Source organism: Esox lucius, chromosome 6 (assembly GCF_011004845.1).
Source record: "Esox lucius isolate fEsoLuc1 chromosome 6, fEsoLuc1.pri, whole genome shotgun sequence".
Classification (NCBI taxonomy): domain Eukaryota; kingdom Metazoa; phylum Chordata; class Actinopteri; order Esociformes; family Esocidae; genus Esox; species Esox lucius.
This window is the reverse complement of record NC_047574.1, coordinates 20,870,666-20,898,519: the sequence shown is the minus strand read 5'-3', so window position 1 is coordinate 20,898,519 and position 27,854 is coordinate 20,870,666. Positions and strand designations below refer to the sequence as shown.

General features: G+C 42.6%; 3 protein-coding genes across 9 annotated transcripts in view; 2 read left to right on the top strand and 1 right to left on the bottom strand.

Moving 5' to 3' along the window:
• The first annotated feature begins 1,998 nt into the window (after positions 1-1,998).
• On the top strand, positions 1,999-12,759 carry LOC105010633 (delta-1-pyrroline-5-carboxylate synthase). Of its 2 annotated transcripts, none has more exons than XM_013134204.4 (18): positions 1,999-2,119; positions 2,851-2,959; positions 3,640-3,791; positions 5,388-5,537; positions 5,853-5,957; positions 6,159-6,311; positions 6,781-6,871; positions 6,946-7,070; positions 7,287-7,431; positions 7,599-7,672; positions 7,964-8,063; positions 8,168-8,388; positions 8,793-8,930; positions 9,128-9,323; positions 9,905-10,026; positions 10,517-10,703; positions 11,089-11,184; positions 11,507-12,759. In XM_013134204.4, the coding sequence occupies exons 2-18, from the start codon at positions 2,872-2,874 to the stop codon at positions 11,686-11,688; spliced, it is 2,325 nt and encodes a 774-aa protein (XP_012989658.1). In that variant the 5' UTR covers positions 1,999-2,119; positions 2,851-2,871; the 3' UTR covers positions 11,689-12,759. The 2 variants fall into 2 exon arrangements, with proteins under 2 accessions (XP_012989658.1, XP_012989657.1); XM_013134203.4 differs by having other exon boundaries at positions 6,159-6,317.
• Positions 12,760-12,783: 24 nt separating this feature from the next.
• LOC105010632 (gamma-crystallin M2) lies at positions 12,784-14,569 on the bottom strand. Of its 2 annotated transcripts, none has more exons than XM_010870073.4 (3): positions 14,523-14,569; positions 14,000-14,242; positions 12,784-13,689 (listed from the first exon to the last, which is right to left on the bottom strand). In XM_010870073.4, the coding sequence occupies exons 2-3, from the start codon at positions 14,174-14,176 to the stop codon at positions 13,402-13,404; spliced, it is 465 nt and encodes a 154-aa protein (XP_010868375.1). In that variant the 5' UTR covers positions 14,177-14,242; positions 14,523-14,569; the 3' UTR covers positions 12,784-13,401. The 2 variants fall into 2 exon arrangements, with proteins under 2 accessions (XP_010868375.1, XP_010868374.1); XM_010870072.4 differs by having other exon boundaries at positions 12,790-13,689; positions 14,518-14,559.
• Positions 14,570-15,156: 587 nt separating this feature from the next.
• Positions 15,157-27,854, top strand: part of LOC105010631 (arginyl-tRNA--protein transferase 1) — a 76,732-nt gene continuing 64,034 nt past the window's right edge. For 2 of the 5 annotated variants that reach the window (XM_010870071.5, XM_020047405.3), the window contains exons 1-6: positions 15,157-15,356; positions 20,186-20,249; positions 23,565-23,627; positions 25,253-25,356; positions 25,902-26,009; positions 26,257-26,448. In XM_010870071.5, the coding sequence (XP_010868373.2) occupies positions 15,257-15,356; positions 20,186-20,249; positions 23,565-23,627; positions 25,253-25,356; positions 25,902-26,009; positions 26,257-26,448 (631 nt within the window). In that variant the 5' untranslated portion in view covers positions 15,157-15,256. The remainder of the gene's footprint in view (positions 15,357-20,185; positions 20,250-23,564; positions 23,628-25,252; positions 25,357-25,901; positions 26,010-26,256; positions 26,449-27,854) is intronic. The other 3 variants (XM_010870067.4, XM_010870069.4, XM_010870068.4) reach the window with 3 other exon arrangements.

The window sequence follows — 27,854 nt, the reverse complement described above, 5'->3', positions numbered from 1 at the left end:
AACTTCTCCTACCCTGTCTAGAGAAACTCAAAGGTCCTTAATACTAACCGCACACTGCAACCAACAGCCACCTCTTGTTTAATGATGCAGTGTCTTGGAAAGTTTACTTCATAGTTCCTTTTCTACTCGTGCTGGATTTCTTAAAGCAGGAAATCCATTAAATTTTTATTGGGATACTTTTTCATTGCAATCTTTGCCTAGCCTGGTTCCAGGTCTTGACAAATCTAATGGGTCATCATTACCATAATGACAATGACTCTAACAGTTTTTGCCATCAGCACGAACAGATATGGAACCAGGCTAATCTGTTGGTTTGTAGGATGTGGTTTCTCCTTGAGGTTGTTGCAGGCCAACTGCAGCTGAACAGCCTGGTGGTTCTTGTGTGGGCCGACCAGTGCACAGAGGGAACAAATAAGCACCTGAACTTCAAAGAGGGCAGTGAAGACTTCATCTCTACCAGGGTGTGCTGGGTTAGGGTTAGACAGAGACTGGTGGTGATGGAATGATATAGACTGGTGGTGATGGAATGACAGAGACTGGTGGGGATGGAATGACAGAGACTGGTGGGGATGGAATGACAGAGACTGGTGGGGATGGAATGACAGAGATTGGTGGGGATGGAGCTTCAGGAGGTGAGATCCTGTGGGGTCCTATTGGTGCAGAGACCCTGGTAGTGAAGTCCTGTACTTGGGCCTGAAGACTGGTGTTCACGTCCAGTGCGATGTCAGAAGGCAGAAAGATCTGACACTCTGGGTAGAAGAAGGGGCCTGCATTGGAGATGTCCACATTCCACCCTTATGCAGGTGAGGCAGAAGTTGTGTCTGCATGGGGGCATTACAGGGTCTGTGTAGAGATCCACATAGATGGGAAATTTTAGGGTATGCTGATCAGTCCCCATACTGCTGTTTCTGTTTGGAGCCCTGGTCTGCAGTGTGCTTTCCTGTCCATCTGAATATTTTACAGATACATTTTAGCTGAGGTGCATGCATGCACCCCTGTTTGGGTATCATACTACCAAATATTTTTTTTCTATCTTCATGAATAGCCACAGTTTTAAAAGCAATATTTATAAGGAATTGAAAGCCCATTGTATTCTTCATTTGTATATTCAGTTATGCGTCGACTAGTGTTACCGAGTGTAGAGAATGATGCAAGTTTTGTTTTAAAACAAAATTGTAGTAATAAGATTATAAGGAATGTTCTTGGTTCTGTATCTTTTCCTGCAGCAAGATTCTTTTGGTCTGCTTTATTTGGGGAAATCTCTTGGGATAGAGCATGGAAATTACCAAATAAGTTCTGTGTAAATAACAAAATTAAAGAAGTATCTTACAAAATACTTCACAGAATGTATCCTGCTAAAAAGGTTTTGGAAAGATTTAAGCTAAATATTTCATATACGTGTGAATTTTGTGCACTAGAGAAAGAAACGATTTTGCATCTTTTTTTTCATTGTATTTACTCAAGATTATTTTGGAAAGATTTAGAAGCCTTTGTTAATAGGAAACTAAAGTGTAAGATGGAAATTTGTGTTTTTGATGTGCTTTTTTATACTCAGAAAGATAATTTAGAATGTAAAGAACAGCATATTATACAGTTATTCATTTTATTAGGAAAATACCATATACATAAAAAGAAGTGGGCTCAAGAGAAACCAAATTTTCCACATTTTATAAATGACTTTACCTTATATATACATCTTCTGCAACAAACTAAAAACAAAAAAGCAATGAAAACATGTAATGTTTTGAAAGCTCTGGATTATCTGTAAAATGTATTTCTCTCTCTTTCTTTTTCTTTTTTTTCTTTTTCTCTAAGCTAATGTATGTATTATTGTGTATGTAATACCTCTTGTTCTTGTGGCATTGAATAAAAAAATAAATAAAAAAAAAATAAAAATGATGCAAGTTTCAATTTTGCGTAAGAGTACAACCGTAATTTACGTAGCTGGCGTAGTCGCTATTGCTAACTTACGACAATGGACTTAAGGTGATTGTTGAATACGGCAGCTACGTCCTAAAATATTGTTATGATTGTAGATGTGGCAGTCTAACAACGTGTCTTTGCTCAGCACTTGTCAACTTTGCTGCAGCAGGAAAATTCGACTTTTATGCGCTGCTTGGTGAGATATCTATTGTTTTTTTCTCTATCGTTTCTATTATTTTATTTATTTTGTTTGCAATTACTTGCTCGCTACCTGGGAACATATTAGCATACTAAGCTACTGCGTTTGCTAGTTAGCTGCTGCCACATGACAATGACATTCGGAACAACGGCAACGTTAGCTACTGTTGTTAGCTAGCTGGGTAAACGGTAGTAACGTTAGTCTACAGCTTGATTTAGCTAGCTGACAGATGTTACTTAAGTTTGCTAGCTAACATTTCACCAGTCCCATCACTTGACTATCAAAATCAGTTTTTCCCCTACAGTACTGTCACCGGACTGTACTGTACACCACTACACTGTTCAGAATGTACCATTCAGAATATTATTGATGACGTTAACTAGGTGGCAACTTTTCTATTGTCTTTTTGGTAGCTAACTAGTGACATTTGACAGTGTCTTGTTGCGTGTATGATTGACAGCTTCCATTTACGAGATCCATCACGTTTTCCTGGCTGAGTTAGCTAGTCATTGCTCCCGAAGACATTTTGTAAATGAAAACTCTTTATGGTACACCGAGGTATTGTATTACTGACAGTTTGCAACATTTGGTGCAATGAATTAAGCAATTTCCTACTACAATGAGAGCTGATGAAGCTAGGTGTTTTGTACTACTACATCATAGCCTTATTATGTTTTTTTGGGGATATGACTGTCAATATCTAATCATTAAATCATTACTGTTTGCAGTGGTCCTGAAGTCAAGTTGCAATGTTGCAAAGGCTGGCTCTGTGCTCCCATCTAAAGACAAGGACCAATGTTTGCCCAGGCTTCAGCAGGGCAGTGTCCCAAGCCAAGTGTAAGTATCTCCATTCCACCTGAACACATTGCGCTGGGTCTAGTCCCCTGTTATTTCTCCTACTCCCATATCACAGCCCTCTAGAGTCAGGTGTTCAATCCCTCTAATCTATGTAATATAGTCAGATTAATCTCAGAACACCCTAAGAAATGTACTGTGAGCCTGTTTGGTAGAGGAATCAGGCATTGCCTTGCCGTGCAGTACAGCAGTGTTTGTGCAGCCAGAAATGTTGAATCCTGGTCACAGTGACCCGAGGGTCCTGCAGAAGCTGGGATTGATAGACAGAAGCTGGTGCAAATTGACACCTGAACGCTCTGTGGAGTTGCATCAATAATTTCACGTTTTGGAATTGGAAGAGTTAAAAAGAGAGATTCTGTTGTTCTTGTCGGGAGCAAGACATATGACCCTTACTGCTCCTGTAAGTTTTTCTGGAGAAGACGTCTGATAGATGACTAAATTATAATTGAAATATAAAATGTTATTCCCTTGAGCAAGGCACTTGCAACCCTACTTCCTGCTGTAAATCACTTGTACTTTGCTTTGGATGAGTTTACTAAAGTAATTCAATGTAAATGGTATATTCTGATGCCAAAGGTAGACTCAGTGAAATCTGCATTGCTACCTGCCACTCGTAATTTCTCTAAGTATCGTCAAAGGATTGTCCCTATTATCGGTTGCAGTCCCTGTCACCCATTCTCCTGGGAAGTCTGCAGCGCACCGCAGCGAACTGCGACAGGCAAAGCGCATTGTGGTGAAGCTGGGCAGCGCTGTTGTCACACGGGGAGACGAGTGTGGCCTGGCCCTCGGTCGCCTCGCCTCTATTGTGGAGCAGGTGAGGTCACAACCATGTCAACAACATATTTATTGGTTATAATGACCTTTGAGTACGAAGTACAACCCTGTTTCCCAAAAAGTTGTGACGCTGTGTAAAATGTATATAAAAATAGATTGCAGTGATGTGCATATCATTTATCCCTATATTTAATCAAATGTAAAAATATCAAATGTTAAAATTGAGAAATGTTATTGTTTTTGGATGCCAGCAACATGTTTAAAAAAAGTTGGGACAGAGGAATTTTAACCACTGTGTTGCATTGCAACTTCTTTTAACAATACTCTATATGCATTTGGTGACTGAGGATAAGTTTCTGAATCTTTTTTCTGTATTGCTTCCTCTGTGCATGGTAGAATTTTAACTCCCATTTGTGGATGCAGTGACATACGGTGTTCACAGACAATGGTTTTCAAAAGTGTTCCTGAGCCCAAGCAGTGGTTTTTAGTGCAGTGTGGCCTGAGGGCCCGAAGATCATGGCCATCCATTGTTGTTTTTTGGCCTTGTCCCATGCATACAGTGATTTCTCTGGATTCTCTGAATCTTTATGTATTGTACATGAGATCCACAAACTCTTTGCAATTTTACGTTGAGAAACGTTATTCTTGATTTGTTGCACTATTTGCCCACACAGTGGTGAATCCCTCCTGATCCTCACTTCTGACAGGCCCATCCTCTCTGGAATGATATTTGAATACCCAATCATGTTACTGACCTGTTGCCAATTGACTTAATTAGTTGTGATATTGTCAATGATCTTAAGGCAGCTAGGACCATAGTCACCAAGAAAACAATTGGTAACACATTATGCTGTGAAGGACTGAAATCCTGCAAAGCCTGCAAGGTCCCCCTGCTCAAGAAAGCACATGTACATGCCCGTCTGAAGTTTGCCAATGAACATCTGAATGATTCAGAGTAGAATTGGGTGAAAGTGTTCCAGCTCTTTGGCATCAACTCAACTCGCTGTGTTTGGAGGAGGAGGAATGCTGCCTATGACCCCAAGAACACCATCCCCACCGTCAAACATGGAGGTGGAAACATTATGCTTTGGGGGTGTTTTTCTGCTAAGGGGACAGGACAAATGCCAGGGCATTGAAAATGGGTCGTGAATGGGTAATCCAGCATGACATTGACCCAAAACACACGCCCAAGGCAACAAAGGAGTGGTTCAAGAAGAAGCACATTAAAGTCCTTGAGTTACCTAGCCAGTCACCAGACCTAAATCCCATAGAAAATCTGTGAAGGGAGCTGAAGGTTCGAGTTGCCAAACGTCAGCCTCAAAACCTTAATGACTTGGAGAAGATCTGCAAAGAGGAGTGGGACAAAATCCCTCCTGAGATGCGTGCAAACCAGGTGGCCAACTACAAGAAACGTCTGACCTATGTGATTGCCAACAAGGGTTTTGCCACCAAGTACTAAGTCATGCTTTGCAGGGAGGTTGAATACTTATTTCACTCATTAAAATGCAAATATTTTTGACATGTTTTTTGTTACTGTCTCGCAGGGGATCAAATAGTTTTTTCCTTAACTGTATTCAAGGTGTAAGAGAATTGTTGAAAACCTGGTGTTAATGCTTATTATTTATGTGCCATTTAGGTGGCTGTGCTGCAGAACCAAGGCAGGGAGATGATGATCGTCACCAGTGGGGCCGTAGCTTTCGGGAGGCAGAGACTGAGACATGAGATCCTGCTTTCTCAAAGCGTCAGACAAGCCTTGCACTCCGGGCAGAACCAGCTTAAAGAAATGGTGAATCAAACCACCTAATGACGACTATGTTGATGGCATCTAATGACTTTCCACTAGACTGATCAAAACATCTGATGACTGGTCACTAAACTGACTGAACATCTGATGACAGACGAAACATCCAATGACTGACAACTAGACTGACTGAACATCTGATGACAGACGAAACATCCAATGACTGACCACTAGACTGACTGAACATCTGATGACTGACCAGTAGACTGATGATATCTAATGACTGACGACCTGTGGTTTGCATAGGGGACAGTGAGGGATGGTTTTAGATGATACTAAGAGTGTCTCTCTGGGTTTCAGTCACTGCCGGTTCTGGAAGCCCGGGCGTGTGCGGCCGCTGGGCAGAGCGGGTTGATGGCTCTGTATGAAGCCATGTTCACCCAGTACAGCACCTGCACTGCCCAGGTACATACAAATACACTTTAAAGTACTACTGTATTTTCTCTTACCACCTTGTTGTTATTCTATACTTTTTTTTCGCCAACGTGGTGTGGACCTATTTATCTTTGCCGTTTTGAAGATGAACAGTTTGCTGCAGAATGTCTTTTGAAATTACTATATGCCTATGTTAAACCATTAAACTCTGGTATTTTGCATCATGAACAGATTCTGGTGACCAACCTTGACTTCCACGATGAGCAGAAGCGTCGCAACCTGAACAGCACACTTCACGAGCTGCTTCGCATGAACATTGTGCCCATCATCAACACCAATGACGCTGTGGTTCCGCCCCCTGTTCCCAACAGTGACCTGCAGGGGGTAAATGTGGGTATTTTGTGAAGGGCATGCTGGGAATGCGTAGTGTTGTTGTGTTGGCTTGCATAATGGCTCATATTACAAAAAATCATAGATTTATTTTCTTCCATTGTCTTTATGCTCACAAATATTTCACTTAAATTCCATATTTGTCTTGATCAAACTTTTTTTATTTACTTTGCTTAGTTTCTTTAATCATTTACATTTTTATTACTGCTTCTGAGGGTGAATCCGAACTCCTGGAGATTTCCTATTGACCCTTTTGCATACTAAATTTATGTACATTATTATTATATATATTTGTTTTTTTTATGAATGTCAGAGCCGTTTATAGCACTTATCTTATTCTTTCTTATTAAGAAAGTAGCTTTTAGGCTTGGAAAAACTGCATGTTTAGGAGTCACAAGCTGTTTGTGCATTGTAAGATGTCATGCAGTTTCATCTAAAACGCTTTAACAACATTTAATTTCAGGTAATACACATCAAAGATAATGACAGCTTGGCTGCAAGACTAGCCGTTGAAATGAAAGCAGACCTGCTTATTGCACTGTCCGATGTTGAAGGTGTGTCTTTTTTTTGTTAATCTACGCTCAGCTAAAATGAAACGCTTCTACATTGACCATGTGGTATCCCACAGGACTGTATGACAGCCCACCAGGAACGGATGATGCCAAACTCATTGACATCTTCTACCCTGGCGACCAGCAATCTATCAGATATGGCTCCAAGTCCAAAGTGGGCATTGGGGGCATGGAAGCAAAGGTTAGCAGCTCTCAACCCACCACTAGTTCAAGGAGGTTTTACACTTCTCGTTAGTGTTAAAATAGTGCGGTTGGCCTTATAAGTCAAATATTTCTAGCAAATAGCCAAAGAAACCCTCTGAAAGGAGAAACCCAAGAGAGGAACTTGGCTTCTGGCTGTAAGGGCTAAATGTTCAATTATTTTTCAGCGTTTTAACAGAACACTGTTTCCTCCCAGGTGAAGTCTGCACTGTGGGCGCTTCAGGGCGGAACCTCGGTCGTCATTGCCAACGGCACCGACCCCAAGGTCACGGGCCACGTCATCACAGACATAGTGGAGGGGAAGAAAGTGGGCACCTTCTTCTCTGAAGTCAAGCCGGCCGGTGAGTCAGCAAGAACTACACGGAGTCTCCAACCCAGCAGTAACGCTCACAGATCAGCTGTGAATAGCTGTTTAGAAGATACTATATCCGTCAAGTTGCAGTTCCTTATAATGGGTAACATTTATTGTCATGTACAGATAACATGTAATAATCATCTCTGAATGCAGGTCCCACAGTGGAGCAGCAGACTGAGATGGCCCGACAGGCAGGCAGGGTTCTGGCCAATCTTCACCCAGATGAGGTGGGAGTTCCCCACAGCATCGCCACACAAACACTGTTCCTTTGATTCAGAAATGCCAAATGCTGTCTTAATTTTTTCATTGTTCCACTGAAGCTCAACACTACAGCCATTCATTTAGACATCACTCATGGGACAGCAAGGGGTCGAATGTCAGACTGAAATCTAGCGAGCAGTCGAGCATCGCGAGTTGTCAGGCTACGTCTGAGCTTCTCCGAGCTGATGTGATTGGTCAAACGATCATCTGCGATGAGGAAAATGGAGTTATAATTCATGCCGGTATTGGTTCACCAGAGAGGAGAGATCATTTGTCGTTTGGCTGACTTGCTGACTGAGAAGAAGGAGGAGATTCTCAGTGCCAACAAGAGAGACTTGGAAGCTGCTGCCTCATCAGGTGCGGATGCAGTAGGCCAACACATTTGTTCATGTTACTGCAACCGGCTAAGCCATTCAAGCCTTTATCAGGGTTGGTTTTATTCCGGTGTATTTTCCCTCCAGGTCGTCTTTCCCAACCCCTTCTGGCGAGGTTGAGTCTGTCGTCGTCGAAGTTGAACAGCCTAGCCATCGGCCTGCGCCAGATCGCCATATCATCCCGGTACAGCGTGGGCCAGGTGCTCCGCAGGACCAGAGTGGCCAACAACCTGGAGCTGGAGCAGATCACTGTGCCCATCGGCGTCCTGCTCGTCATCTTCGAGTCCAGGCCCGACTGTCTTCCTCAGGTCAGTCCCCAGACCGACAGGGGCCGCGCCGCTGCACCAACCATGGGCTAACTCCAAACTTAGAATTCTGGTTATAATGCTTTCCTTTTTCGACTAGCACTTTGACACCCAAAAATGCTGGATTGTTTTTAAAGTTTTGATTTAAACTTTATCTGTTTTGCACTTAAGATTTGAGGGGATTTATTTGATCCAAGCCGTTAGGTTAAACGTCCACTGTGTCTATCGAAGGGCAAGCATTTGCCAAATTAAGTCCAACAAAGTTTTAGGGGTCGATTTGGAATGCGGTCCCACTGTCTGTTATTTTCAGAAACCTGATCATGGCGGTAATGATGTTTTTTGTTGTGATGGTGTGTGACTGAAACATGATGAAGTGTCGTATGGACTTGAACTGGTGTGTACTACAGGTGTCTGCTTTGGCCATCGCCAGTGGGAACTCTCTGTTACTGAAGGGGGGTAAAGAAGCTGCCAACACCAACCGTATCCTGCATCAACTGACCCAGGAGGCCCTCTCCATCCACGGGGTGAAGGACGCCATTCAGCTGGTGAGTGCCTGATCAGTGTTAATGGGACACCTGAGACGGAACTAGAGTTTCAGGTTACTGCGTGCTCAACTGTTAACATCAGAGTTTTTCGAATTAGATCTCTTTCAGCACTGATGTTGGACCTGGGCTAGACTGTGTTAAGCCAGCCTATAATTGTAATTAGCATCATACCATACTAAAGTGTATGTCTGTGTTAGGTGAGTACACGTGAGGAGGTAGAGGACCTGTGCAGGCTGGATAAGATGATAGACCTGATCATCCCTCGAGGCTCATCCCAGTTAGTCAGAGACATCCAGAGAGCCGCCAAGGGCATCCCTGTGTTGGGACACAGTGAGGGAATCTGCCACGTCTACATCGACTCTGAAGCTTGCATTGAAAAGGCCATCGATATCAGTGAGTGCTTTATGTCTCCACTGTTAAAAAACAAAGTATAGTTTCCCTGTATGTTTAAAAATGATTCTGTGGACGTCATGAACTGGGAGTACTTGCAACTACAGCAGGGGAGCCCAACAAGTTGATTGCTGAATGCTTTTGAAAACATTCTGAATTTTCCACCGCTGAGTTGCTAATCAGGATTCCATGTAGGTTTTGCTGTTTAGGGCAAATGACAAAGGCTAATGATTTCATCATTGACAGACTGAACATTTCCAGCTCCTTTTTTTCTATATAACTGAAGAAGGAAGACGTACAAATCCAGTCAAAATTCTACTGAGAACTTGATTTTGGAATATTTTCTTTTAAGTTGATTTTCTGCTGAAGTGGTAGAAGATCCCTGACACTATTGAAAACCAATCCATATGACAGGAAAACATCAGATGGTTAGGTTTAGGCATAAAGTTGCAATGGTTAAGTTTAGGGATTGGAGCAGGTATACATCTACTCTATTGGAAATTCTAGGGCTTGCGTTGAGCTGAATCATACACCCAGTCCTTTTAAGTGAATGATCGTCTGATAAATGTAGCTTCCCTCTGCAGTCAAAGATTCTAAATGTGACTACCCTGCGGCCTGCAATGCCATGGAGACCTTACTACTCAACAAAGACCTGCTGAGAACTCCAATGTTTGACCAGATCGTAGACATGCTGAGAGTGGAACAGGTGAGACACACAAACACAAATTCTTAGTTTTTTTTAAATCTTTTATTATTTTACCAGATAAGTATGACTGAGAATGCATTCTCATTATCAGCAATGCCCTTCTCAGTATCTTATTCTAATGGACATTACACAGCCCAGACAGACCTTTGAGAAACTGCAGCCATTTATGAACTTAACAAAGAACCCCACAGCAGAATACAGAAAGAACGGTTTGAGTTGCATAATACTGTGCCACCCTACCTGACCAATTGTATGAGAAATGGCTCTGTTTTATTATTTTAATTTGTAAAGCGTCTAACTGGCCAGTTTAATGTAGTATTTCACTTCAAACCGAACATTTGTCTTCAAACACCTCCACAAAACGATACTATTGTTCACGTGTGCATCTCCCTGTGATTTGGAATTCAAGGGTCAGTTAACTTTACAGTGGAACAGTGTTTACGGTCAAATGGTCTTCATCAGAAATCTCTCATCTTGCATCCTTTCTCAGGTGAAGATCCATGCAGGACCCAGGTTTGCGTCCTACCTGACCTTCAGCCCGTCTGAGGTCAAGTCCCTGAGGACTGAGTATGGGGACCTGGAGTGCTGCATCGAGGTGGTGGACAGCATGCAGGATGCCGTGGACCACATCCACAAATACGGCAGCTCCCACACCGATGTTATTGTTACTGAAAACGGTGAGCAAATCTTTCACACCTGCTTATGCGCGCACACACACACACACACACACACACACACACACACACACACACACAGAGATACACACCAACACAAGTTTGTTTTTCTATACTTGTGGAGCCCTGAACCAAGAAAGTCATGTTCCCTATTCCCAATCCTATGCCTGAACTTAACCTAACCCTTAAGCCTGAATTAGCCTTTTTACAACTGGGTCTGTTTTATCTTCATTCTGGGTCCAGGTGTGGACCACAGACCTCATATTGACTATTTTTGATACTGGCCTATGAAGTAATTTTCCTCTGTATACCTCCATAGGGTCCCTTATGCTTTCAGTCATTGTAAAAGATTTAGTAAATACCTCCTGTTTTTTTTTTTCTTTCACAGAGGAGACCGCTGAACAGTTCATGCAGCAGGTGGACAGTGCTTGTGTCTTCTGGAACGCTAGCTCGCGCTTTGCTGATGGATACAGATTTGGTCTTGGTGGGTACCCTCTGAAATATGTTATTTGAGATGCACTGATTTATTTTGCTTAAACTTTCTCGACAGTCTGTCTATCAGTTTGCATTGATTTGTAGTCTCCTCATTTTCACTTTTGACACTCGCAGCAATATATCCCCCTCCCACCCTGAAGCCTCCTTGACTAGCTAGTGTTATTCCGGTTTTATTCAGAAAGGGAAGTGGAAGAGGTTGTTTGAACTTCAGTCGCAGGATTCCACACAGTTCTCCTTCAATGTTTAATGTGTTAATAGTATGTATACTAACTGGTTTACATTTGTTCTAAACTGTTGTTGGGGTGTTGCAGGTGCTGAGGTTGGCATCAGCACGGCTCGTATCCATGCCAGGGGCCCCGTGGGCCTGGAGGGGCTGCTGACCACTAAATGGGTCCTCCGTGGGGAGGGCCACACGGTGGCAGACTTCTCAGAGTCAGGCAGCATGAAGTACCTTCATGAGAACATCCCCGTTCCACACCGGATCCCCAGCTAAGTCACCACGCTTCATGAGAACATCCCTGTTCCACACCGGATCCCCAGCTAAGTCACCATGCTTCATGAGAACATCCCCGTTCCACACCGGATCCCCAGCTAAGTCAACATGCTTCATGAGAACATCCCCGTTCCACACCGGATCCCCAGCTAAGTCACCACGCTTCATGAGAACATCCCCGTTCCACACCGGATCCCCAGCTAAGTCACCACGCTTCATGAGAACATCCCCGTTCCACACCGGATCCCCAGCTAAGTCACCATGCTTCATGAGAACATCCCCGTTCCACACCGGATCCCCAGCTAAGTCACTGCAGTCAGTTACAAAACACTCAAATACAGCACTGGTCCCGTCAGGTGGGGAGTGGAAACTCAAAGGTATATTTTTCAACTGTAGCGTTTCAACTGCAATGTCATCTGTGGATCAAACCAATGTGACTGTGGCACTCAACAAACCATGTGTTCTCCAGCTACAGCATCAGAGCATTACGAAGTCCTATGACAGAGTTGTGAAGAAGTTGTAAGAAGAAAGGTCAAAATGTAGGCGCCTGAATATAGGTCTTAGCCGTGGTATATTGACCATGTACCACAATCCCCCAGTAGCTTATTCCTGTTAATTATTGGTTACCAAAGCAATTTGAACAGTAAAACGTATTTATTTGCTACAGTTTGATATCGCATGGCTTCCAGTCGATTCGCATTCAGGACTCAAACCACCTGGTTTATGATAAGAAATAAGGTCCTGCAGGCCAGAGGGAATCATGAGTATGTGATAAATACATTTTGCTGTATCCCTATCGGTTATGCATAAGGTCTCTACAGTGTTTTATTTTTATAGTGACTCCAAGGACGCTCTGTTTTGTTTAACCCCCCCCCCCCCCCCCAATGAATTTGTATATGGTTAAATTATTTGCAATCATGATTGGTAAATGGCCTTAATTTTTGTGACTTTTTATATTAGCTTTCCTTTTGTTCATGGTTATGGGCATGTTTTGGCTGTTAGACCTAACAAGTCTTCTGTGAGTTTCTTTGTTTTGCCACAGATGCTTAATAAATGATGTACAGTTCTGTACTTTCTTTTCTCATTTTACATTCAATAGAAAAAACACATTTTGGATGTTATAATATACATATTTTATTTGGTTGCTCTTTCTATGAATAATTGTTGTGATTATTACAGTCTGATTGCTTTAACTTGATTTACGTAACAACACCAACATTAAATTGCCATACACTTCAACACATCAACTGTTAATATTTCCTTAAATTCTAAAACCGTGCTACATTGATAATCTAACAAAGTTACTTTGTTTTTGACGTTTTTTTGATTTAGGTCAGACTAATGTAAGAATACCACGACAATTTAAGCAGGCTCCTCAGTTGAAGAATTCATTTGCAACTGTCTTTGCCTTGCATGCTGTGTTATTGATACAAATGAATATACCCGCAGTCCACTGATTTACCTTTCAATGAAAATGAATACCCTTCTGTCTGCATAAATCCCGTTGTGCACTTTGTACAACTACACTGGTATTATTCAGTCCAGCGATATTCTCATCAATTTGTGTAATTGCTAATGTACAGTCTCCTTGTACCGACCATATGTTGAGATTGACTTTTGTTGTCATCCCTGTGCATAATGGTATTTGGACTTAAGTAGGCTGTTAGAGAGATTTAGCCTGGTCGGAGGAAGATCTAGAGAATTACTCCATCTTTATTGGTTGGCTTGCTTCAGCTCGATGACCCGGCGCACAGAGCCGATGGTGGAGCTTGTGCTGCCCCAGTCACTGTGCTTATTGTATTCACCAGGGCAAAGGATGTATTGACGGCCCCTGTAGTTGGGATGCTCGTGGAGGATCCAGTAACCCTCCATGACGTTGCAGGATGAGATGTCCCTCAGGTGGAAGCGGTCTTGTAGGTTGGGACAGTCGTCGCTCAGCTCTGTCATTTTGCCCCCAAAATCTGGTCTCTCGAAGATCTTCATTCTGTAGTTTCCGTTGTACTGCGAAAGGACAAATGGATTCACTTCACAGAATGGAAATATAGTTTTTTTTTCTATATCAGGCGTGAGTCAGAACATGTCATCATTGTGAAGGCTTGGAATATTTGGAAAACTTTGTCACACTATTTTCCTAACAGGTATGTGCAATGTCTTAGTCATTCAAGACTGCTGATGTAAGCTTATGTGAATCTGAATCTGAACAAGCAGTTCTTATTGCTCAAAACCAGTTAGCACGGCAGGTACACTAACATATTTCTGAATAAAACACTGTGCTCTTTTGTGTCATGCCATTGACAAAGTAGTTTCTCACAGTAGGGATGAGGCGACAGGAGCGGATGCAGTCATTGAAGCCGGCCCAGCGGTGATGGTCAGGATACTTCCCCTTTGTCAGCATGTACTGGTATCCAGAATAGTTTGGTTTCTCATAGGCCACCCAGCATCCACTGTCCACTCGGATGGAGTTACACCGGGAGAAGTGTGAGTGCATGTCAGCGCAATCAGCACTGCACTCATAATGGCGTCCCTCAAAATTCCTGCCCTCATAGAAGATGATCTGAACAGAGAGCCTCTAAAGTTAATGGAAATACAGGCAGAAGCACATCTCTCGATTTTTGTCAAACTAGCTCACTATGTTTAAATTGAAATCTGGATTTACAAGAAACACAGCATATACTTGTGAATATATTTTGAGTGCTTGCAAAACGACACCAGACTAGAATTTCCAAGGATCATACAACAGCCAAGATTGCATCAAAACCCTACACTAGTATGACTAACGGTTGTTAAGGCTGTCTGCTCTGGCTTTTGTAAAGAAAATGTTCTGCTTACCTTACCCATTATGGCTGTGAAGGTCAACAGGACAGACCTGTCCTCATCCCAGACCCTTTTATGTGTGGGGGAAAAGGACATAGTATTGTTATTAAAATCAGGTGAACAACCACGTCAGCACAATCTGTTCTATCCGCCTCCATGACACTCAGCACATGTAAACCCCATGCTCCCTTTATATGTATATTTCCATTGACATGCAAATACAGTTAGACTCTTTTTTTAGACCCGGACAATAGAGTTGCACACGCTGTGTTTGGTCCTGAGGAAAACATGTCTCAGAGTGGATTTGAAAAAGCTTAGTTGCTCGCTCATAAGCATACCCCAGTCTGCACCATACTAAATTATGTCTTTGTTGTATAATAATCTTGTTTCAAGAAATAGAATTTCAGGCGGCTTAATGGAATATTCTTATACAAAAATGTTTTCTCTTAGTGTACATGACCAACAAATTCCTGAGTTCTGTTGCACACAAAAAAATGAAGTCTTGATTTTGAACATCAAAGAAAAGGTTTCTCTATATTATAGTGAATGTTCTGTTGATTGTAGGCACATAGATGGATTCATAGGCGGTACAAAAAGATACAGGTGTAGTGTATTCCCACCTCACAAGACAGAGGGCGCAGTAGACTTTTCTATCTTCATATTCACATTTCGTTCTTCTTCTATTGGTTTACTCTATTGCTTGCCCGTTCATGGTTTTTTGAAACGGTGTTATTTCAGGAAGGAATATCAGAACATGGCAGCAAGTAGCTCCTACACGATAGTGGAGTATTTTGGGGGCGATGACGGCTACCGCTGCGGTTATTGTAAAAATGAGAAGGGGAACTTCTCTCACGGTAAGCGATTTGTAAAATGCCTGGAGGAAATCTGTTTTACTGTCCTTTAAAGCCAGGCCTGTTCGTTGACAGATGGCTAGCTGGCTAGCTAGCTTGCTAATTGTTAGCCAGCTACTGCAGTACATGTAGCTAGACATTTTTCACTTGCTGGGTAAGCCATTAAAACCAACTCCTAACGAAACAGAAAGGTATAGTAGATAGAATATGTTGGCATATAATTTCACACGTGACATGGTTGACAACTTCATAGCTAGTTTAACAAGCTAGCCCCAGTACAGTACTTTGTAAGTAACGGTAGCGCTGTGGTTAAGCTGCTGTTGACTCAACTCACCAAACAATAATAACTGAACTACGTTACAGTAGTAAGTCTAGCTATGTTATGTCAATATCTGTATCCAGTATGGAGAAATAGACACGATAATGTGACTCCCACTCCTGTAGTCTATAAAATCACACTGCACCTAGCTTGATATTACTGACCGAGGAAGTTAAAGGGGAACCGTCGCATGATCTGATATCTCCTACTGAGCCAGTTTACACAGCATTGCACCCTCATTCCCAAATGACCTTCTGCACACCTTGGAGAATCTTGGCCATTTTGATGGGGTGATAATGTGAATGTGCATTTCTGCACTTCATATTCATGTGGGTACTGCTGTCCTCCTCACTTTGAACTGACAGGAAAGAGAGGCTTAGCTGTCTGTCATGTTACTGGGCTTCCTACCCAGCGAATTCTGTGACAGTGTTGTGTCGACAATATATATAAACATTCTGAGTTTCGAGAGGTTGTTCTGCCAACTGCAAATGTCACTCTAAAGAGAAAGGAATCATTTCCGGGCCAAATGCCATACTTTCATGAGTCATGATGAAACTGAGCCAGCCCAGAACAGCAAACACTCCCAGTCTGGATATGGTTCAAAGTAAAGACGGTCCGATTAACCTGCTGTTTGATCATTAGATAGGATGGGCCGGGCCTTCCTAGTTCCAAACAATGACACTTTTCTTTGGGGGGGAAAGACCAAAGTATTTAAACCTGTGGTTGATTGATTTATCGTTATGAATAGTTGTCTAAGAGCAGGGAAAGTTTATTATGGACTACCTGGAAGAGATACATGCTGGCCAGCTCTTCCTTGTGTAGGCGTACTCAAACGTCAAATCATGGATGGCCTAAGCCCTAATTCAGTCTAGGCAATTTAGTCTCTATTAAAGGCCATGGCTTTTAGTAATGCGACCCGTCAATTGCTGATAGACTTGCCAGATTGCTAGACAGTGCTATAAAAGGCTGTGTAAGAAGATGCCAAGGGATTGTTGTCTCTGTGTGTGAGAGTGAGACTCTCTTCTGAGGTCAAGAGGGGGCAGGGTGTTGAAGGTGTACTATAATGAAATCTTAAGATATTCTAGATCCTGCTTCTACTACATCACTTGCTAGCCTTGTCGTCAAGGAATAAATGGCATTGGGGAGGTTATCTTAATCTGAGTCTGATAATCTGGAGGCCTGCTACGTGTGGTGAAAGTATAAGAAGGTACTTCACTGAAAGGACATTACTACCGAAGGTAATCCCTTTTTGCAACCGTATAGATTTGGCTTACTTCCCCCAAACCCAGACTGTGCTGGCGAGTTGCACTGTCCTTCATGGAACCTCTGGGTTAATCCGCAAGCAGGATTTGAACCCTGGTCTAGGAACGCAGTTTATTGCGAGGCAGTGACTTTTGCGCTGTGCCATTCAGGGGCCACTTCTTTGAATGATTTTGGCAAACACTAGTTTGCGGATTTTGGCAAACACTATTTCAATTAGAGAGTGAGCAGTGAGGCAAGCACCATGGTTTTGTAGTAGATCCAGGAAGGCCTAGAGCTCCAGGCTAACATTTTCCACTGGTGGGACTTGTTTGATACTACAAGCATGTAGTAGTCATGCCCAACTAACATCGAGTTGCATTAGACTAGTCCAGGCATGAGATGAAAAGTGCCTGATATTCCTGTTTTGGATAAGCTCATCCATTACAAATGTTCCAGAGCTTGAACCTGCAGGAGTGAGCCTTCAAATTTACGTAAGAGAGTGTTTTGTTGGGGGTCACAAAAGGTTCTTTGCACCCTGGGAGTATCCTAGATCAAAGTAGTTGTCATCTGCATCACAATGATTGGAGAAGCCATGCAAGGAATAAGGATCTGATGGAGCCAAATTACTTTGTGTTTATACGAGGCCCTATAACCCAGCCGTGGGGGATGCCAGTTGCAGGTGTCCATGGAGAAGACATGACATCCCCACGTCACCACATCAGGACTGTGTGAGATAAATCGGTGCATCCCCAATGGCTGGTTATCGGCCTGCTGGATTATAGATGCATATTGAATAATTGTTATTGGATGATTATTTCATATCGATTGTGCTTTTATCTGAAGTGGTGTCCAATATGCTTCAGGATTTTTATTTTTTTTGCTGAAGTCATATTGTTTTGTTATTTAAAAAAAAGAATGCTTTTGTCTATTCCTTATTTATTACATTTTATATCCATGCTATGTACAATTACTAAAAGAGAATGTGTGTTTATCATTTTCAGATTTCCATTCATTATCAGAGGTATTTTTGTGAGTCTTTGGTTATTAAAATATACAGAAAGATAACTTTTTGACTATTCAATTAGCATTTGTTGAAAGTAAAAATGTAATCAAGAAGCCATATACTCATTCAATTAATATCCAGGTACAGAAATGGCAAAACATCACTATCAACATCTGGCGATTGAGTTATGAGTTTTGGCTACGGGTATTGGCCAATCATTTTACCCTGACAGCCCTGAGGGGCGGATGAAAAGGAGGATTGGATGATTCAATGCGTAAGGCAGCAGATGGCTCTTGGAAAATGACAACAGTGCAGAGCGTCAGATTGGGTAATGCAAAAAACCTTTGTGACGCAGAGTTGATCTCAGCCTTGTTGACAGCAGATTAACTGTACCAAATGCTGCCGCAGATCAGGAATTCCATGTTTGAATAAAAGTAATGGATAATACGATTGTGACAGGCAACTACATAACCTGCGCACTCTTTCTGCTTCTGTCTCACAGCTATCTTCGTAGAAAGCCTTTTGTTACACACACATCTGAATGATGTTATGCCTGAAAAGTGTTTTATATCAGGTCTGACTGACAGACAGCCTTGCATGCCTGCTGTGCAGGTGATATGCTTTCCGTGACGACAGTAGCATTATGACTAATCCGGTTTGTCTGGCGTAGTCCTTCCAGGTGTCTGTTGAGGGGTTTCCCCTAGGATTTCCTTCAGCAGCGTTGGCCAAGTCAGTGGAGTAGTCCTAGGGGTTTAGTAGAAGTCTGTCAAAAGGTTCTTTCTAAGGAAGAGCTATTCCAGCATTATGGATGTGACATCTGCACACAAGATGCGTTATCAAAGCATAAGTGAAAATGTTAATGTTAGTTATACCGGCAAAACCTTTGTTATGGATGTAGCGGAATTGCTAAGGGGGTAAACTGTACTGCTTTATTTGAGAACTACCTGGCATACTTGTTCTCAGACTGTGGGGCCCCAATCGAACACAACAATGACCCAATATGTGGTTAGATTTTGTCTCTGTGTAAGATCAGCAACCACTTTTTCATGTTGATTCAGATGGTAGCTGGTGCTCTGTCTGAATGGCCGATTGTGTGTACAGTATGTGTGAGTGTGAGAGAGGTCATGCGTTAAACCCGGAAAGTTTGCTCAGTCCTTGGTTCTAGGAAGTTGGGGGGTCAAGCAGGCTGTGTTGATATCTGAGGTTTGTGTGTTAGTTCGTCAGTGAGCTGAAGCTCTGTGGGAAATGTCATGTCTCACGGGGCCGGATCTGAGTTTGTCCTTTCTCTTAAGTTTCTGTCTGTCTCTGTTGCACGAACCGATACCACGTCATGGAAACATTAAGTGAAACTCGATGGTTGTGTTTCCTCTGGATGCATAATCATAGAATATAGAACTCCGATTGGTAGAGCAGGAAGACGGAGATGTCAGCAATTACAGAGTTACAGCATCCATATTAGGAACATTATCATTGCTCCCCAAAAACTCAGTTCTTCCTCCTCCGTGGTCATCAGCCCTCCCCCGGTCAAATGTCACCCCGACACTGGTCAAGTATCCACTCTCCCCTTGTCAAACATCACTCGTTTAAGCTTCAGCCCTCCCCTGGTCAATCGTCAGCCCTGGGATTGCTGGTGATTGACAGGGGGAGCACTGACGATGGACAGGGGGAGCACTGACGATGGACAGGGGGAGCACTGACGATGGACATGGGGAGCACTGACGATGGACAGGGGGAGCACTGACGATTGACAGGGGGAGCACTGACGATTGACAGGGGGAGCACTGACCGGGGGAGCACTGACGATTGACCAGGGGAGGACTGACGATTGACCATCAATCAATCAAATTTATTTATAAAGCCCTTTTTACAACAGCAGTTGTTACAAAGTGCTTTACAGAGACACCCAGCCTTAAACCCCAAGGAGCAAACAACAGTAGTGTTGAATTTCAGTGGCTAGAAAAAACTCCCTAAGAAGGTCGAATTTTAGGAAGAAACCTAAAGAGGACCCAGGTTCAGTGGGGTGAAATTGACCAGGGGAGGACTGACGATTGACCAGGGGAGGACTGACGATTGACCCAGGTTCAAATCTGATGAGGGCAACCGTGTTTTTAAATTTTAACTGTGTGCCAGCTGAACTAGGCTTGCTTGGTTCCTTTTCTGGTTTAATTATCCCCTTTTTGTGAGTAGAATAATATTAAAGCAACAAATACCTTTTCAGATTTATATGGACTGCTCTAACATGTCAAATCCTCTCTGTGTGTTGGTCAGGTATGTGGTCCCACGCCATGACAGTCCAAGACTACCAGGATCTCATAGATAGAGGATGGAGACGGTAAGTCAGACACTGTTGACCTCAAGCCCAGAGTAATTTAAATGCCAATACATGAGTTCATTTATTGCGCTTTTCTTGACACCAAAGCCTAGCTCTCCCTGCTTAAAGGAAGAGTTTGCCTATTTTTTTATGGCTCCACACTATAAAAAAAATTCTGTCATATATCCATGTTTAAATTATTGTTAGAACAAAATATGCAAGCATTTATTATGAAACAACCATTTGGTGAAGAGATTATCCAGAAGTTGTGTAATACAGTTAGGACCGGAAATCTTCATTATTTTGTAACCCACCAACTGCATCTCAGTTGTTTCATTTCAAATCCATTGTGAAGTGCAGACTTTCAGCTTTAATTCAAGGGGTTGAACAAAAATACCTCCTAGTACGCATCTGTGCATGGTTTTTGGGTCAGGGTAGACAAAAACTTCGCTAGTTACAACCTTCAGTAGCTACTTTATTGTAAACCTAAAATAAAACCGTTTACGGTTATATTGTGACAATTTCTGGTAGGATTTCGAATTACATGTCCATGCATGCTTTTTGCGGTAAAATAAGCTAGATCACAAACCCTTGGGCAGTAAAAAAGTAGGGGTTTCCATGATTCTCTCATCTTTTCACTTGATGAAAAAGTCAGTTATCCTCACCTATGTTGATAGTTATTGTATCAATGTCATTCCCGATTGAAAGAAAAACGAATGCTTTCAAATGAAAAAGCCATATAGTTCATATATGGTATTTGTGGTGGATGTAAACTTAATAAGAAACGTTTGTTTCAGTTTAACACAATACTTAATGGTTTCTAGCGAAATATTCAAACATGATGTTAATACTAGGGGTGTCACGATTCCAGGGGAGGCCACAATATTCATCTCTTATTTTCCCAGGCTGGCTGAACTAGGCTTGCACATGTAAAGGTTTGGGTAGATTAGTTGGCAAGCGAACAATCAGTTCTCGTAGTCAACGTGTTAGATGCTGGAGTAAAAACCTGAGCAACTTTGACAAGGACCAAATTGCTATGGCCAGATGACTGAGTTAGAGCATCTCTGAAACGGCAAGGCTTGTGCGGTGCTCCTGGTCTGCAGTAGTGAGTACCTACCAACCGTGGAATGAGGAGGGACAAACCGAAAACAGGGTGTTGGGTGCCCAGGGTGTTGAGCGAGAGCAATTAAGGCTATCCCGTCTGGTCCAAACTGACAGAAGGCCTTCTGTGGCACAAGTCATAGAACATTTTAATAATTGTTATGGGAGGAATATGTCCCAACACACAGTGCATCACACCCATGATTACCCCGTCCACTGTTGAAAATAGGCATGCGAGTGTCGGGAACTGGACCTTGGAGTAATGGAAGAAGGTTGTCTGTTCCGATGAGTCCTGTTTTCTTTTACATCATGTGGATGGCTGTGTATGTGTGCGCTGTTTACCTGGGGAAGTGATGGCACCAGGATGGGAAGACAACCAGCCGGTGGAGGGAGTGTGATGCTCTGGGCCATGTTCTGCTGGGAATCCCTGGGTCTGGGCATTCATGTGGAAGTCAATTTGCCACGTGCCACCTATATAAACATTGTTGCAGGCCAGGCCACTTTCAAGAGGTTAATGTTCCCTGCCACACTGCACACATTGTTCGGGAATGAGTTGAGGAACATAATGGAGAGTTCAAGGTGTTGCTTTGGCCTCCAAATTCTCCAGATCTCAATCCGATTGAGCATCTGTGGGATGTGCTGGACAAACAAATTCCGATCCACAGTGGCTCCACCTCCCAACTTAAAGGACGGGTCGGTACTGTTTTGGGCGCATGCAGAGGACCAACAGCATTTTAGGCGGGTGGTCATAAGGTTTTGGCTCATCAGTGTCATGTGTCTTACTTTTAGTAATGTTTTTGTAGAATTTCATATTGTGCTGTGTCAATGTCAATGTCAAAATACACAGATCAGCCATAACATTATGACCACCTGCCTAATATTGTGTTGGTCCCCCTTTTACCGCCAAAACAGCCCTTACCCGTCGAGGCATGGACTCCACTAGATCTTTGAAGATGTGCTGTGATATCTGGTACCATGATGTTATTAGCAGAAGATCCTTTAAGTCCTGTAAGTTGCGAGATTGGGCCTCCATGTATTGGAGTTGTTTGTCCAGCACATCCCACAGATGCCTGATTGGACTGAGATCTGGGGAATTTTGAGGGCAAGTCAACACCTTGAACTTGTTGTTTTCCTAAAACAGTTCCTGAACCATTTTTGCTTTGTGGCAGGGCGCATTATCCTGCTGAAAGAGGCCAATGCCATCAGAGAATACCGTTGCCATGAAAGGGTGTACATGGTCTGCAACAATGCTTAGGTAGGTGGTAGGTGTCAAAGTAACATCCACATGAATGGAAGGATCCAAGGTTTCCCAACAGAACATTGCCCAAAGCATCACACTGCCTCCGCTGGCTTGCCTTGTTCCCATACTGCATCCTGGTGTCATGTGTTCTCCAGGTAAGCCACGTACACGCACCTGGCCATCCACGTGATGTATAAGAAAACGTGATTCATCAGACCAGGCCACCTTCTTTCATTGTTTCATGGTCCAATTCTGATGCTCACGTTCCCATTGTAAGCACTTTTGGTAGTGGACAGATGTCAGCATGGGCATCCTGACTGTTCTGTGGCTATGCAGCCGCATACGCAACAAACTGCGATGCGCTGTGTGTTCTGACACCTTTCTATCAGTACCAGCATTAACTTTTTCAGCAGTTTGAGCTACAGTAGCTTGTCTGTTGGATCGTACCACACGGGCCAGCCTATGCTCCCCAAGTGCATTAATGAGCCTTGCCTGCCCATGACCCTGTCACTGGTTCAACACTTTTTCTTCCTTGGACCACATTTGATAGGTACTGACCACTGCTGACTGGGAACACCCCACAAGGGCTGCAGTTTTGGAGATGTTCTGACCCATTCGTCTAGCCATCACAATTTGGCCCTTGTCAAAGTCGCTCAGATCCTTATGCTCGCCCATTTTTCCTGCTTCTAACACATCAACTTTGAGGACAGAATGTTCACTTGCTGCCTAATATATCCCACCCATTGACAGGTGCCATGATAACGTGATTATCAGTGTTATTCATTTCACCTGTCAGTGGTCATAATGTTATGGCTGATCAGTGTATGTATGAATGCTGCATTGGAAGTGCGTACATGAGACCACATGTGGATGTAATCTGTGTACTTCTCCCACAGGGTTTAAGATGGTGTTATTTAGTAGTTTTGTAGTATGTCTACTTTGTTTACCCTTTGGAGGCAAATAGGAGACCTTGTCCTTGTCTGTTTCCTCTACAGAAGCGGGAAGTATGTGTACAAGCCCATCATGAACAAGACATGCTGTCCACAGTACACCATCAGGTATTTTATTATTAAAGAGACTGACAAAATCAACCTAGATAAAACTAGGGGTATATTAATTGTGCTAAGCCATTGGCAGTGGAAAATGAAAAGTCCAGGTACTTGCTTCATAGAAAAATGCAGACTAACCCAACTCGATACTTAATCAACTTGAACAAGATTTATTTTTCAATTATAAGCAATATCCTCACAGATGTTGGTTTCACACTTATGCCTAATTGTGTGAAAGCGCTGCCTTTTCAGTAGCCAATAACAAAGTTGTGAGAAATTCATTAAGTGGTAGCCATTGGCTTAGGGCTTGTTTATATTACACTATATTTCCCAAGATGCATTGAAGGAGAGCCATAACTAGATTATTTAGTTGTATGCACTTCCAGACACCGATAGCTCGAGACACCACCTTGCGAAGTAGTGTGTAACACGTTTTTGATAGAGCCCCCATGGTGTTTTGCAAGTATAATTACAATTCTGGCAGAACTGTATCACATTTGTGTTCTATGTGCACGCATACTGCTTGATTTTCCCACGATTGACGGACACAATCCTGCGTTGTAGATCTTGAACATACCAGTGTAAATTAAAATGCTATGTAAATGAATATGCAAATCAAGATAAGTCTAGGTTTTTCCTTTACTATCTTAATATTTTATTGTTAACCATCCATTAATCAGCTTTGCTTCTTGGTCTTGCACAGATTGGTGCTAGTTGCAGTAAAACTTTCAATGGAATAGTCCTTAAACTCTGATCTTACAAGATGGACAGTCATCAAATGTGTCATGAAATATTATAGAAGCCGGGCACTACATCCCGGCTCACAATATAGTTAATCAAGTTCAATTTGGATAAATTGACTGTTAAACATTTTAGAAATTGTCAGTTTCAGGTTGTGGACTGATTGGTATATGCTACCTCCCATTTGTACGCTTGTAGCATAGCTTGCAGTACGAAAATCGGTGGTTCTGGCAAACATTGTTGTTGTAATATAGCTGATTAATTATGATGGCATTGACTCACAGTTTATTGGGTTTGACATCCATATCAGCATTATACTCCCATTTTTATTTCAACTTAGTGTAAAATTCCTAGAAACTATTGCCAAAAGTTAGGCTAACTTTGTGTATGAGGAAGCAATAGTTCAATGAGAAGATTCACTTTCCCCCGAGTTGCATGACATTTTCATGGTATGAGTTTCATGACCTTTTTATTGCATCTTTATTATAACCTTCTTGTTGCACACCTGAGCTGTTTCGATAGATACCGCTATGACACTGGACAGAAGAAGGCAGTTACTGCTTTGATTTTGTTTAAACTTATTTTTTATAAAATAATGTTACTACAGCAACTAGTTAGCTATTACATCCATTCTAGCCTGTACTAGCTGGTAGTTTACCGTGCATAATTTTCTTTTAATTGACTGGATGTAATAGACAGATGTTCATGTACAGTATGAAAAGTAAAGAATGCTTTACTTCGTAAGGTTGCTTCCATAGAATTCTGTTGTATGATCAATCCCTCCGAGGCCGACTTTAAATGGTTGTTTTGCCAGACTTCTGTTCATAATAGTGTGGGGGGGGGGGTTATATTCCGATCAAATAACTAATATGTGGGTTGTTCTCTCTCTGAAGGTGTCATGCCTTGAATTTTCAACCATCCAAAACCCACAAGAAGGTGTTGAAGAAGATGAGCAAGTTTCTGTCCAAAGGGGAAATGCCGACAGGACTGTGCGATGGTAAGAGATCCATTTGGCATTTGTAAAGCTGGATTGTAAAAAAATGCCACACTTGACGTGTGTAAGCTAGCTCCACTTAAATCAGACCCGTTATGTTTACGATGTCAACGTCTCGCCTCCCCTGTACCTTTTCAATGGTGAGTGTCCGGGTTATCATTGTGATACTTAGTGAGAGCCCATTAAAGCAGACCCGTTATGTTTACGATGTCAACGTTTCGCCTCCCACATACATTTTCAATGGTGAGTGTCCGGGTTATCATTGTGATACTTAGTGAGAGCCCATTAAATCAGACCAGTTATGTTTACGATGTCAACGTTTCGCCTCCCACATACATTTTCAATGGTGAGTGTCCGGGTTATCATTGTGATACTTAGTGAGAGCCCATTAAATCAGACCAGTTATGTTTACGATGTCAACGTTTCGCCTCCCACATACATTTTCAATGGTGAGTGTCCGGGTTATCATTGTGATACTTAGTGAGAGCCCATTAAATCAGACCCGTTATGTTTAAGATGTCAACGTTTCGCCTCCCCCATACCTGCAGCTGCCGTTGGATTATTTGATGGACCGGCGGCCCAGTTCGTCCGCCTGAAAATCGACTCGCTCACGTCCCACTTTACTGAATTGGCAAATTCAATTTTAACAACGGCAGGTTTGTTTAGACCGGCTTCCTGCAGTACTATTGCCTATGCCCTTGATGTGCAGTCCTGCATTGTCGGAAAAGAGCTTGCAACCCCTATTGTTTGTGTGACCACAACACCTTTTTAGCTAAATGAAACTACAGTACATCCTGTTCTTCGTTATTGACCTCCTGACAGAAAAGGTGTAGCTTTTTATGACGGTTTTGGAATTGACATAAATTTGCACAAATTGTTCTTCTGTGTTTTGGTGCTATTCAGGGGAGCCAATGGAGTCACTGTGTGAGGAAGGAGCACTGCGGGGCCCCGCTAAAATCTGTCCTTCCCAGGTGGAGGGTCTTGAGGTCACAGCCACATCAATCGAGGTGGCAGGGGACGCCAACCCGGCCCAGTTGGAAACTGACAGAAAAGTGTCCCCAGACAGGAGAGGACCGGTGACATCCCCGAAACCAGGTGAGTCACAATATTCATCTGACCAGGATGACAAATGGGTCACTTCGTGTGATGGTACGCCTGATTTATTTAAAAAAAATAAAGTGTAGTATATCTTTGTACACCAGCTGAACAGCAGGTGGCAGCGGTGAACCATGGAGTCTCTGTGCTGTGCTTGAGGCCAATGAAAGGAGCTGTTGCTTGTCCTGTTGTCATTTCAGCAAATGAAGCTCAGTGGAGCCTGTCAATCCCAGGTGTTCCTTTTCAGTTCACTTCAACTCTGTCTAAAACACTCTTGTGTGAAAACTTTAATAAATTAATTAAAACCCCTTTGAGGGAACACCTTACATGATAAAGCACTTAAGACACAGGAAGAGCAAGGCATTAGAACTGGTCGTACTTCAGCAATGTGACTGCCCTCTCACTGGCTAGGTGGCACCCTATTCTCCATGAGGTGACCTATTTTTTTGCCTCATGGACCACCTGACCAGTATCTGAAAGATTTCTAGATCAAATCTACGAGCAAGGTGAAAAATGTAATTGTTTGGCTAATCGTTAGATTACGGTCTCATCAGACCGAATCATATTTTCTTCATGCTCTCAGAGGCCTTCATACGACATGTCATATGCCTTTTACCTAGGAGTAGTTTCCACCTAGCCACTTTACCATGAAGGCCTGATTGATGGAGTGGAAAAGCAGCCAACCGTCACGTGTCTCGCTGATATCTAACATTCAGACTGAAATTGTGGTTTCTCGCTGCATGTGACCAGGGCTAAAATGCTTTCACAAACCACACATTATTTTTTGCATCATCTGTTCACAATGCTAACAGTACTTCAAACTTTTTTATGACCTTTCAAAGATGAAATAAGACAATTTAAGAGTTTACAAGGTCTTTTATTTAGAGACATTAATTTGTAAGGACCTGCAGACATCCTGGCCTCATGAAGAGAGGGGAAACTAAAAACAAATATTCTCTCAGCTCCGACGTGCCAATGGCGAGCACTAGCGAGATGAAGAGAAGCAAACTTGACGAGGCACCGCCGGCTTTCAAATCATCTGTGTGGGAACATTTTGGATTCATTTTGGTCAATACGATAATAAGGGTAAGAAGACCATAAACAAAGTGCAGCCTGCGAGCATTGCTTTGCCACGGTCAGCTACTCGAGCAGAAACACTTCTAACATGATGTCATTCATACCAAAACCGTACCATTACCATGACCCACAAACCGCAATACATACCGAACGGTGGGCCCACTGTACGGTTGCATCCCTAATACTTTGGCTGTCTGATCGGTCCCCTTCCAGACCAAGGCCATTGCCAGGTTACTTAATTTGGCTAAAATTTTTATTAGGGGGTATTGTGTGTAGCTTTAATGCCTTATTAAAGATCATTTCATAAATTATTAATGAAGTCTATAACC

Excerpts from the sequence above, each read along its gene's own strand:
- LOC105010632 (XM_010870072.4), bottom strand. Across the intron at positions 13,690-13,999 it reads CCTGTCGCCTCATCCCTACT|TACAACGGAAACTACAGAAT; the intron begins GTGAGAAACTAC and ends GTCCTTTCGCAG.
- LOC105010633 (XM_013134203.4), top strand. The coding sequence starts at position 2,872 with ATGTTGCAAAGGCTGGCTCTGTGCTCCCATCTAAAGACAAGGACCAAT. Across the intron at positions 8,389-8,792 it reads GGCCCGACTGTCTTCCTCAG|GTGTCTGCTTTGGCCATCGC; the intron begins GTCAGTCCCCAG and ends TGTGTACTACAG. Across the intron at positions 11,185-11,506 it reads TGGATACAGATTTGGTCTTG|GTGCTGAGGTTGGCATCAGC; the intron begins GTGGGTACCCTC and ends GGGGTGTTGCAG.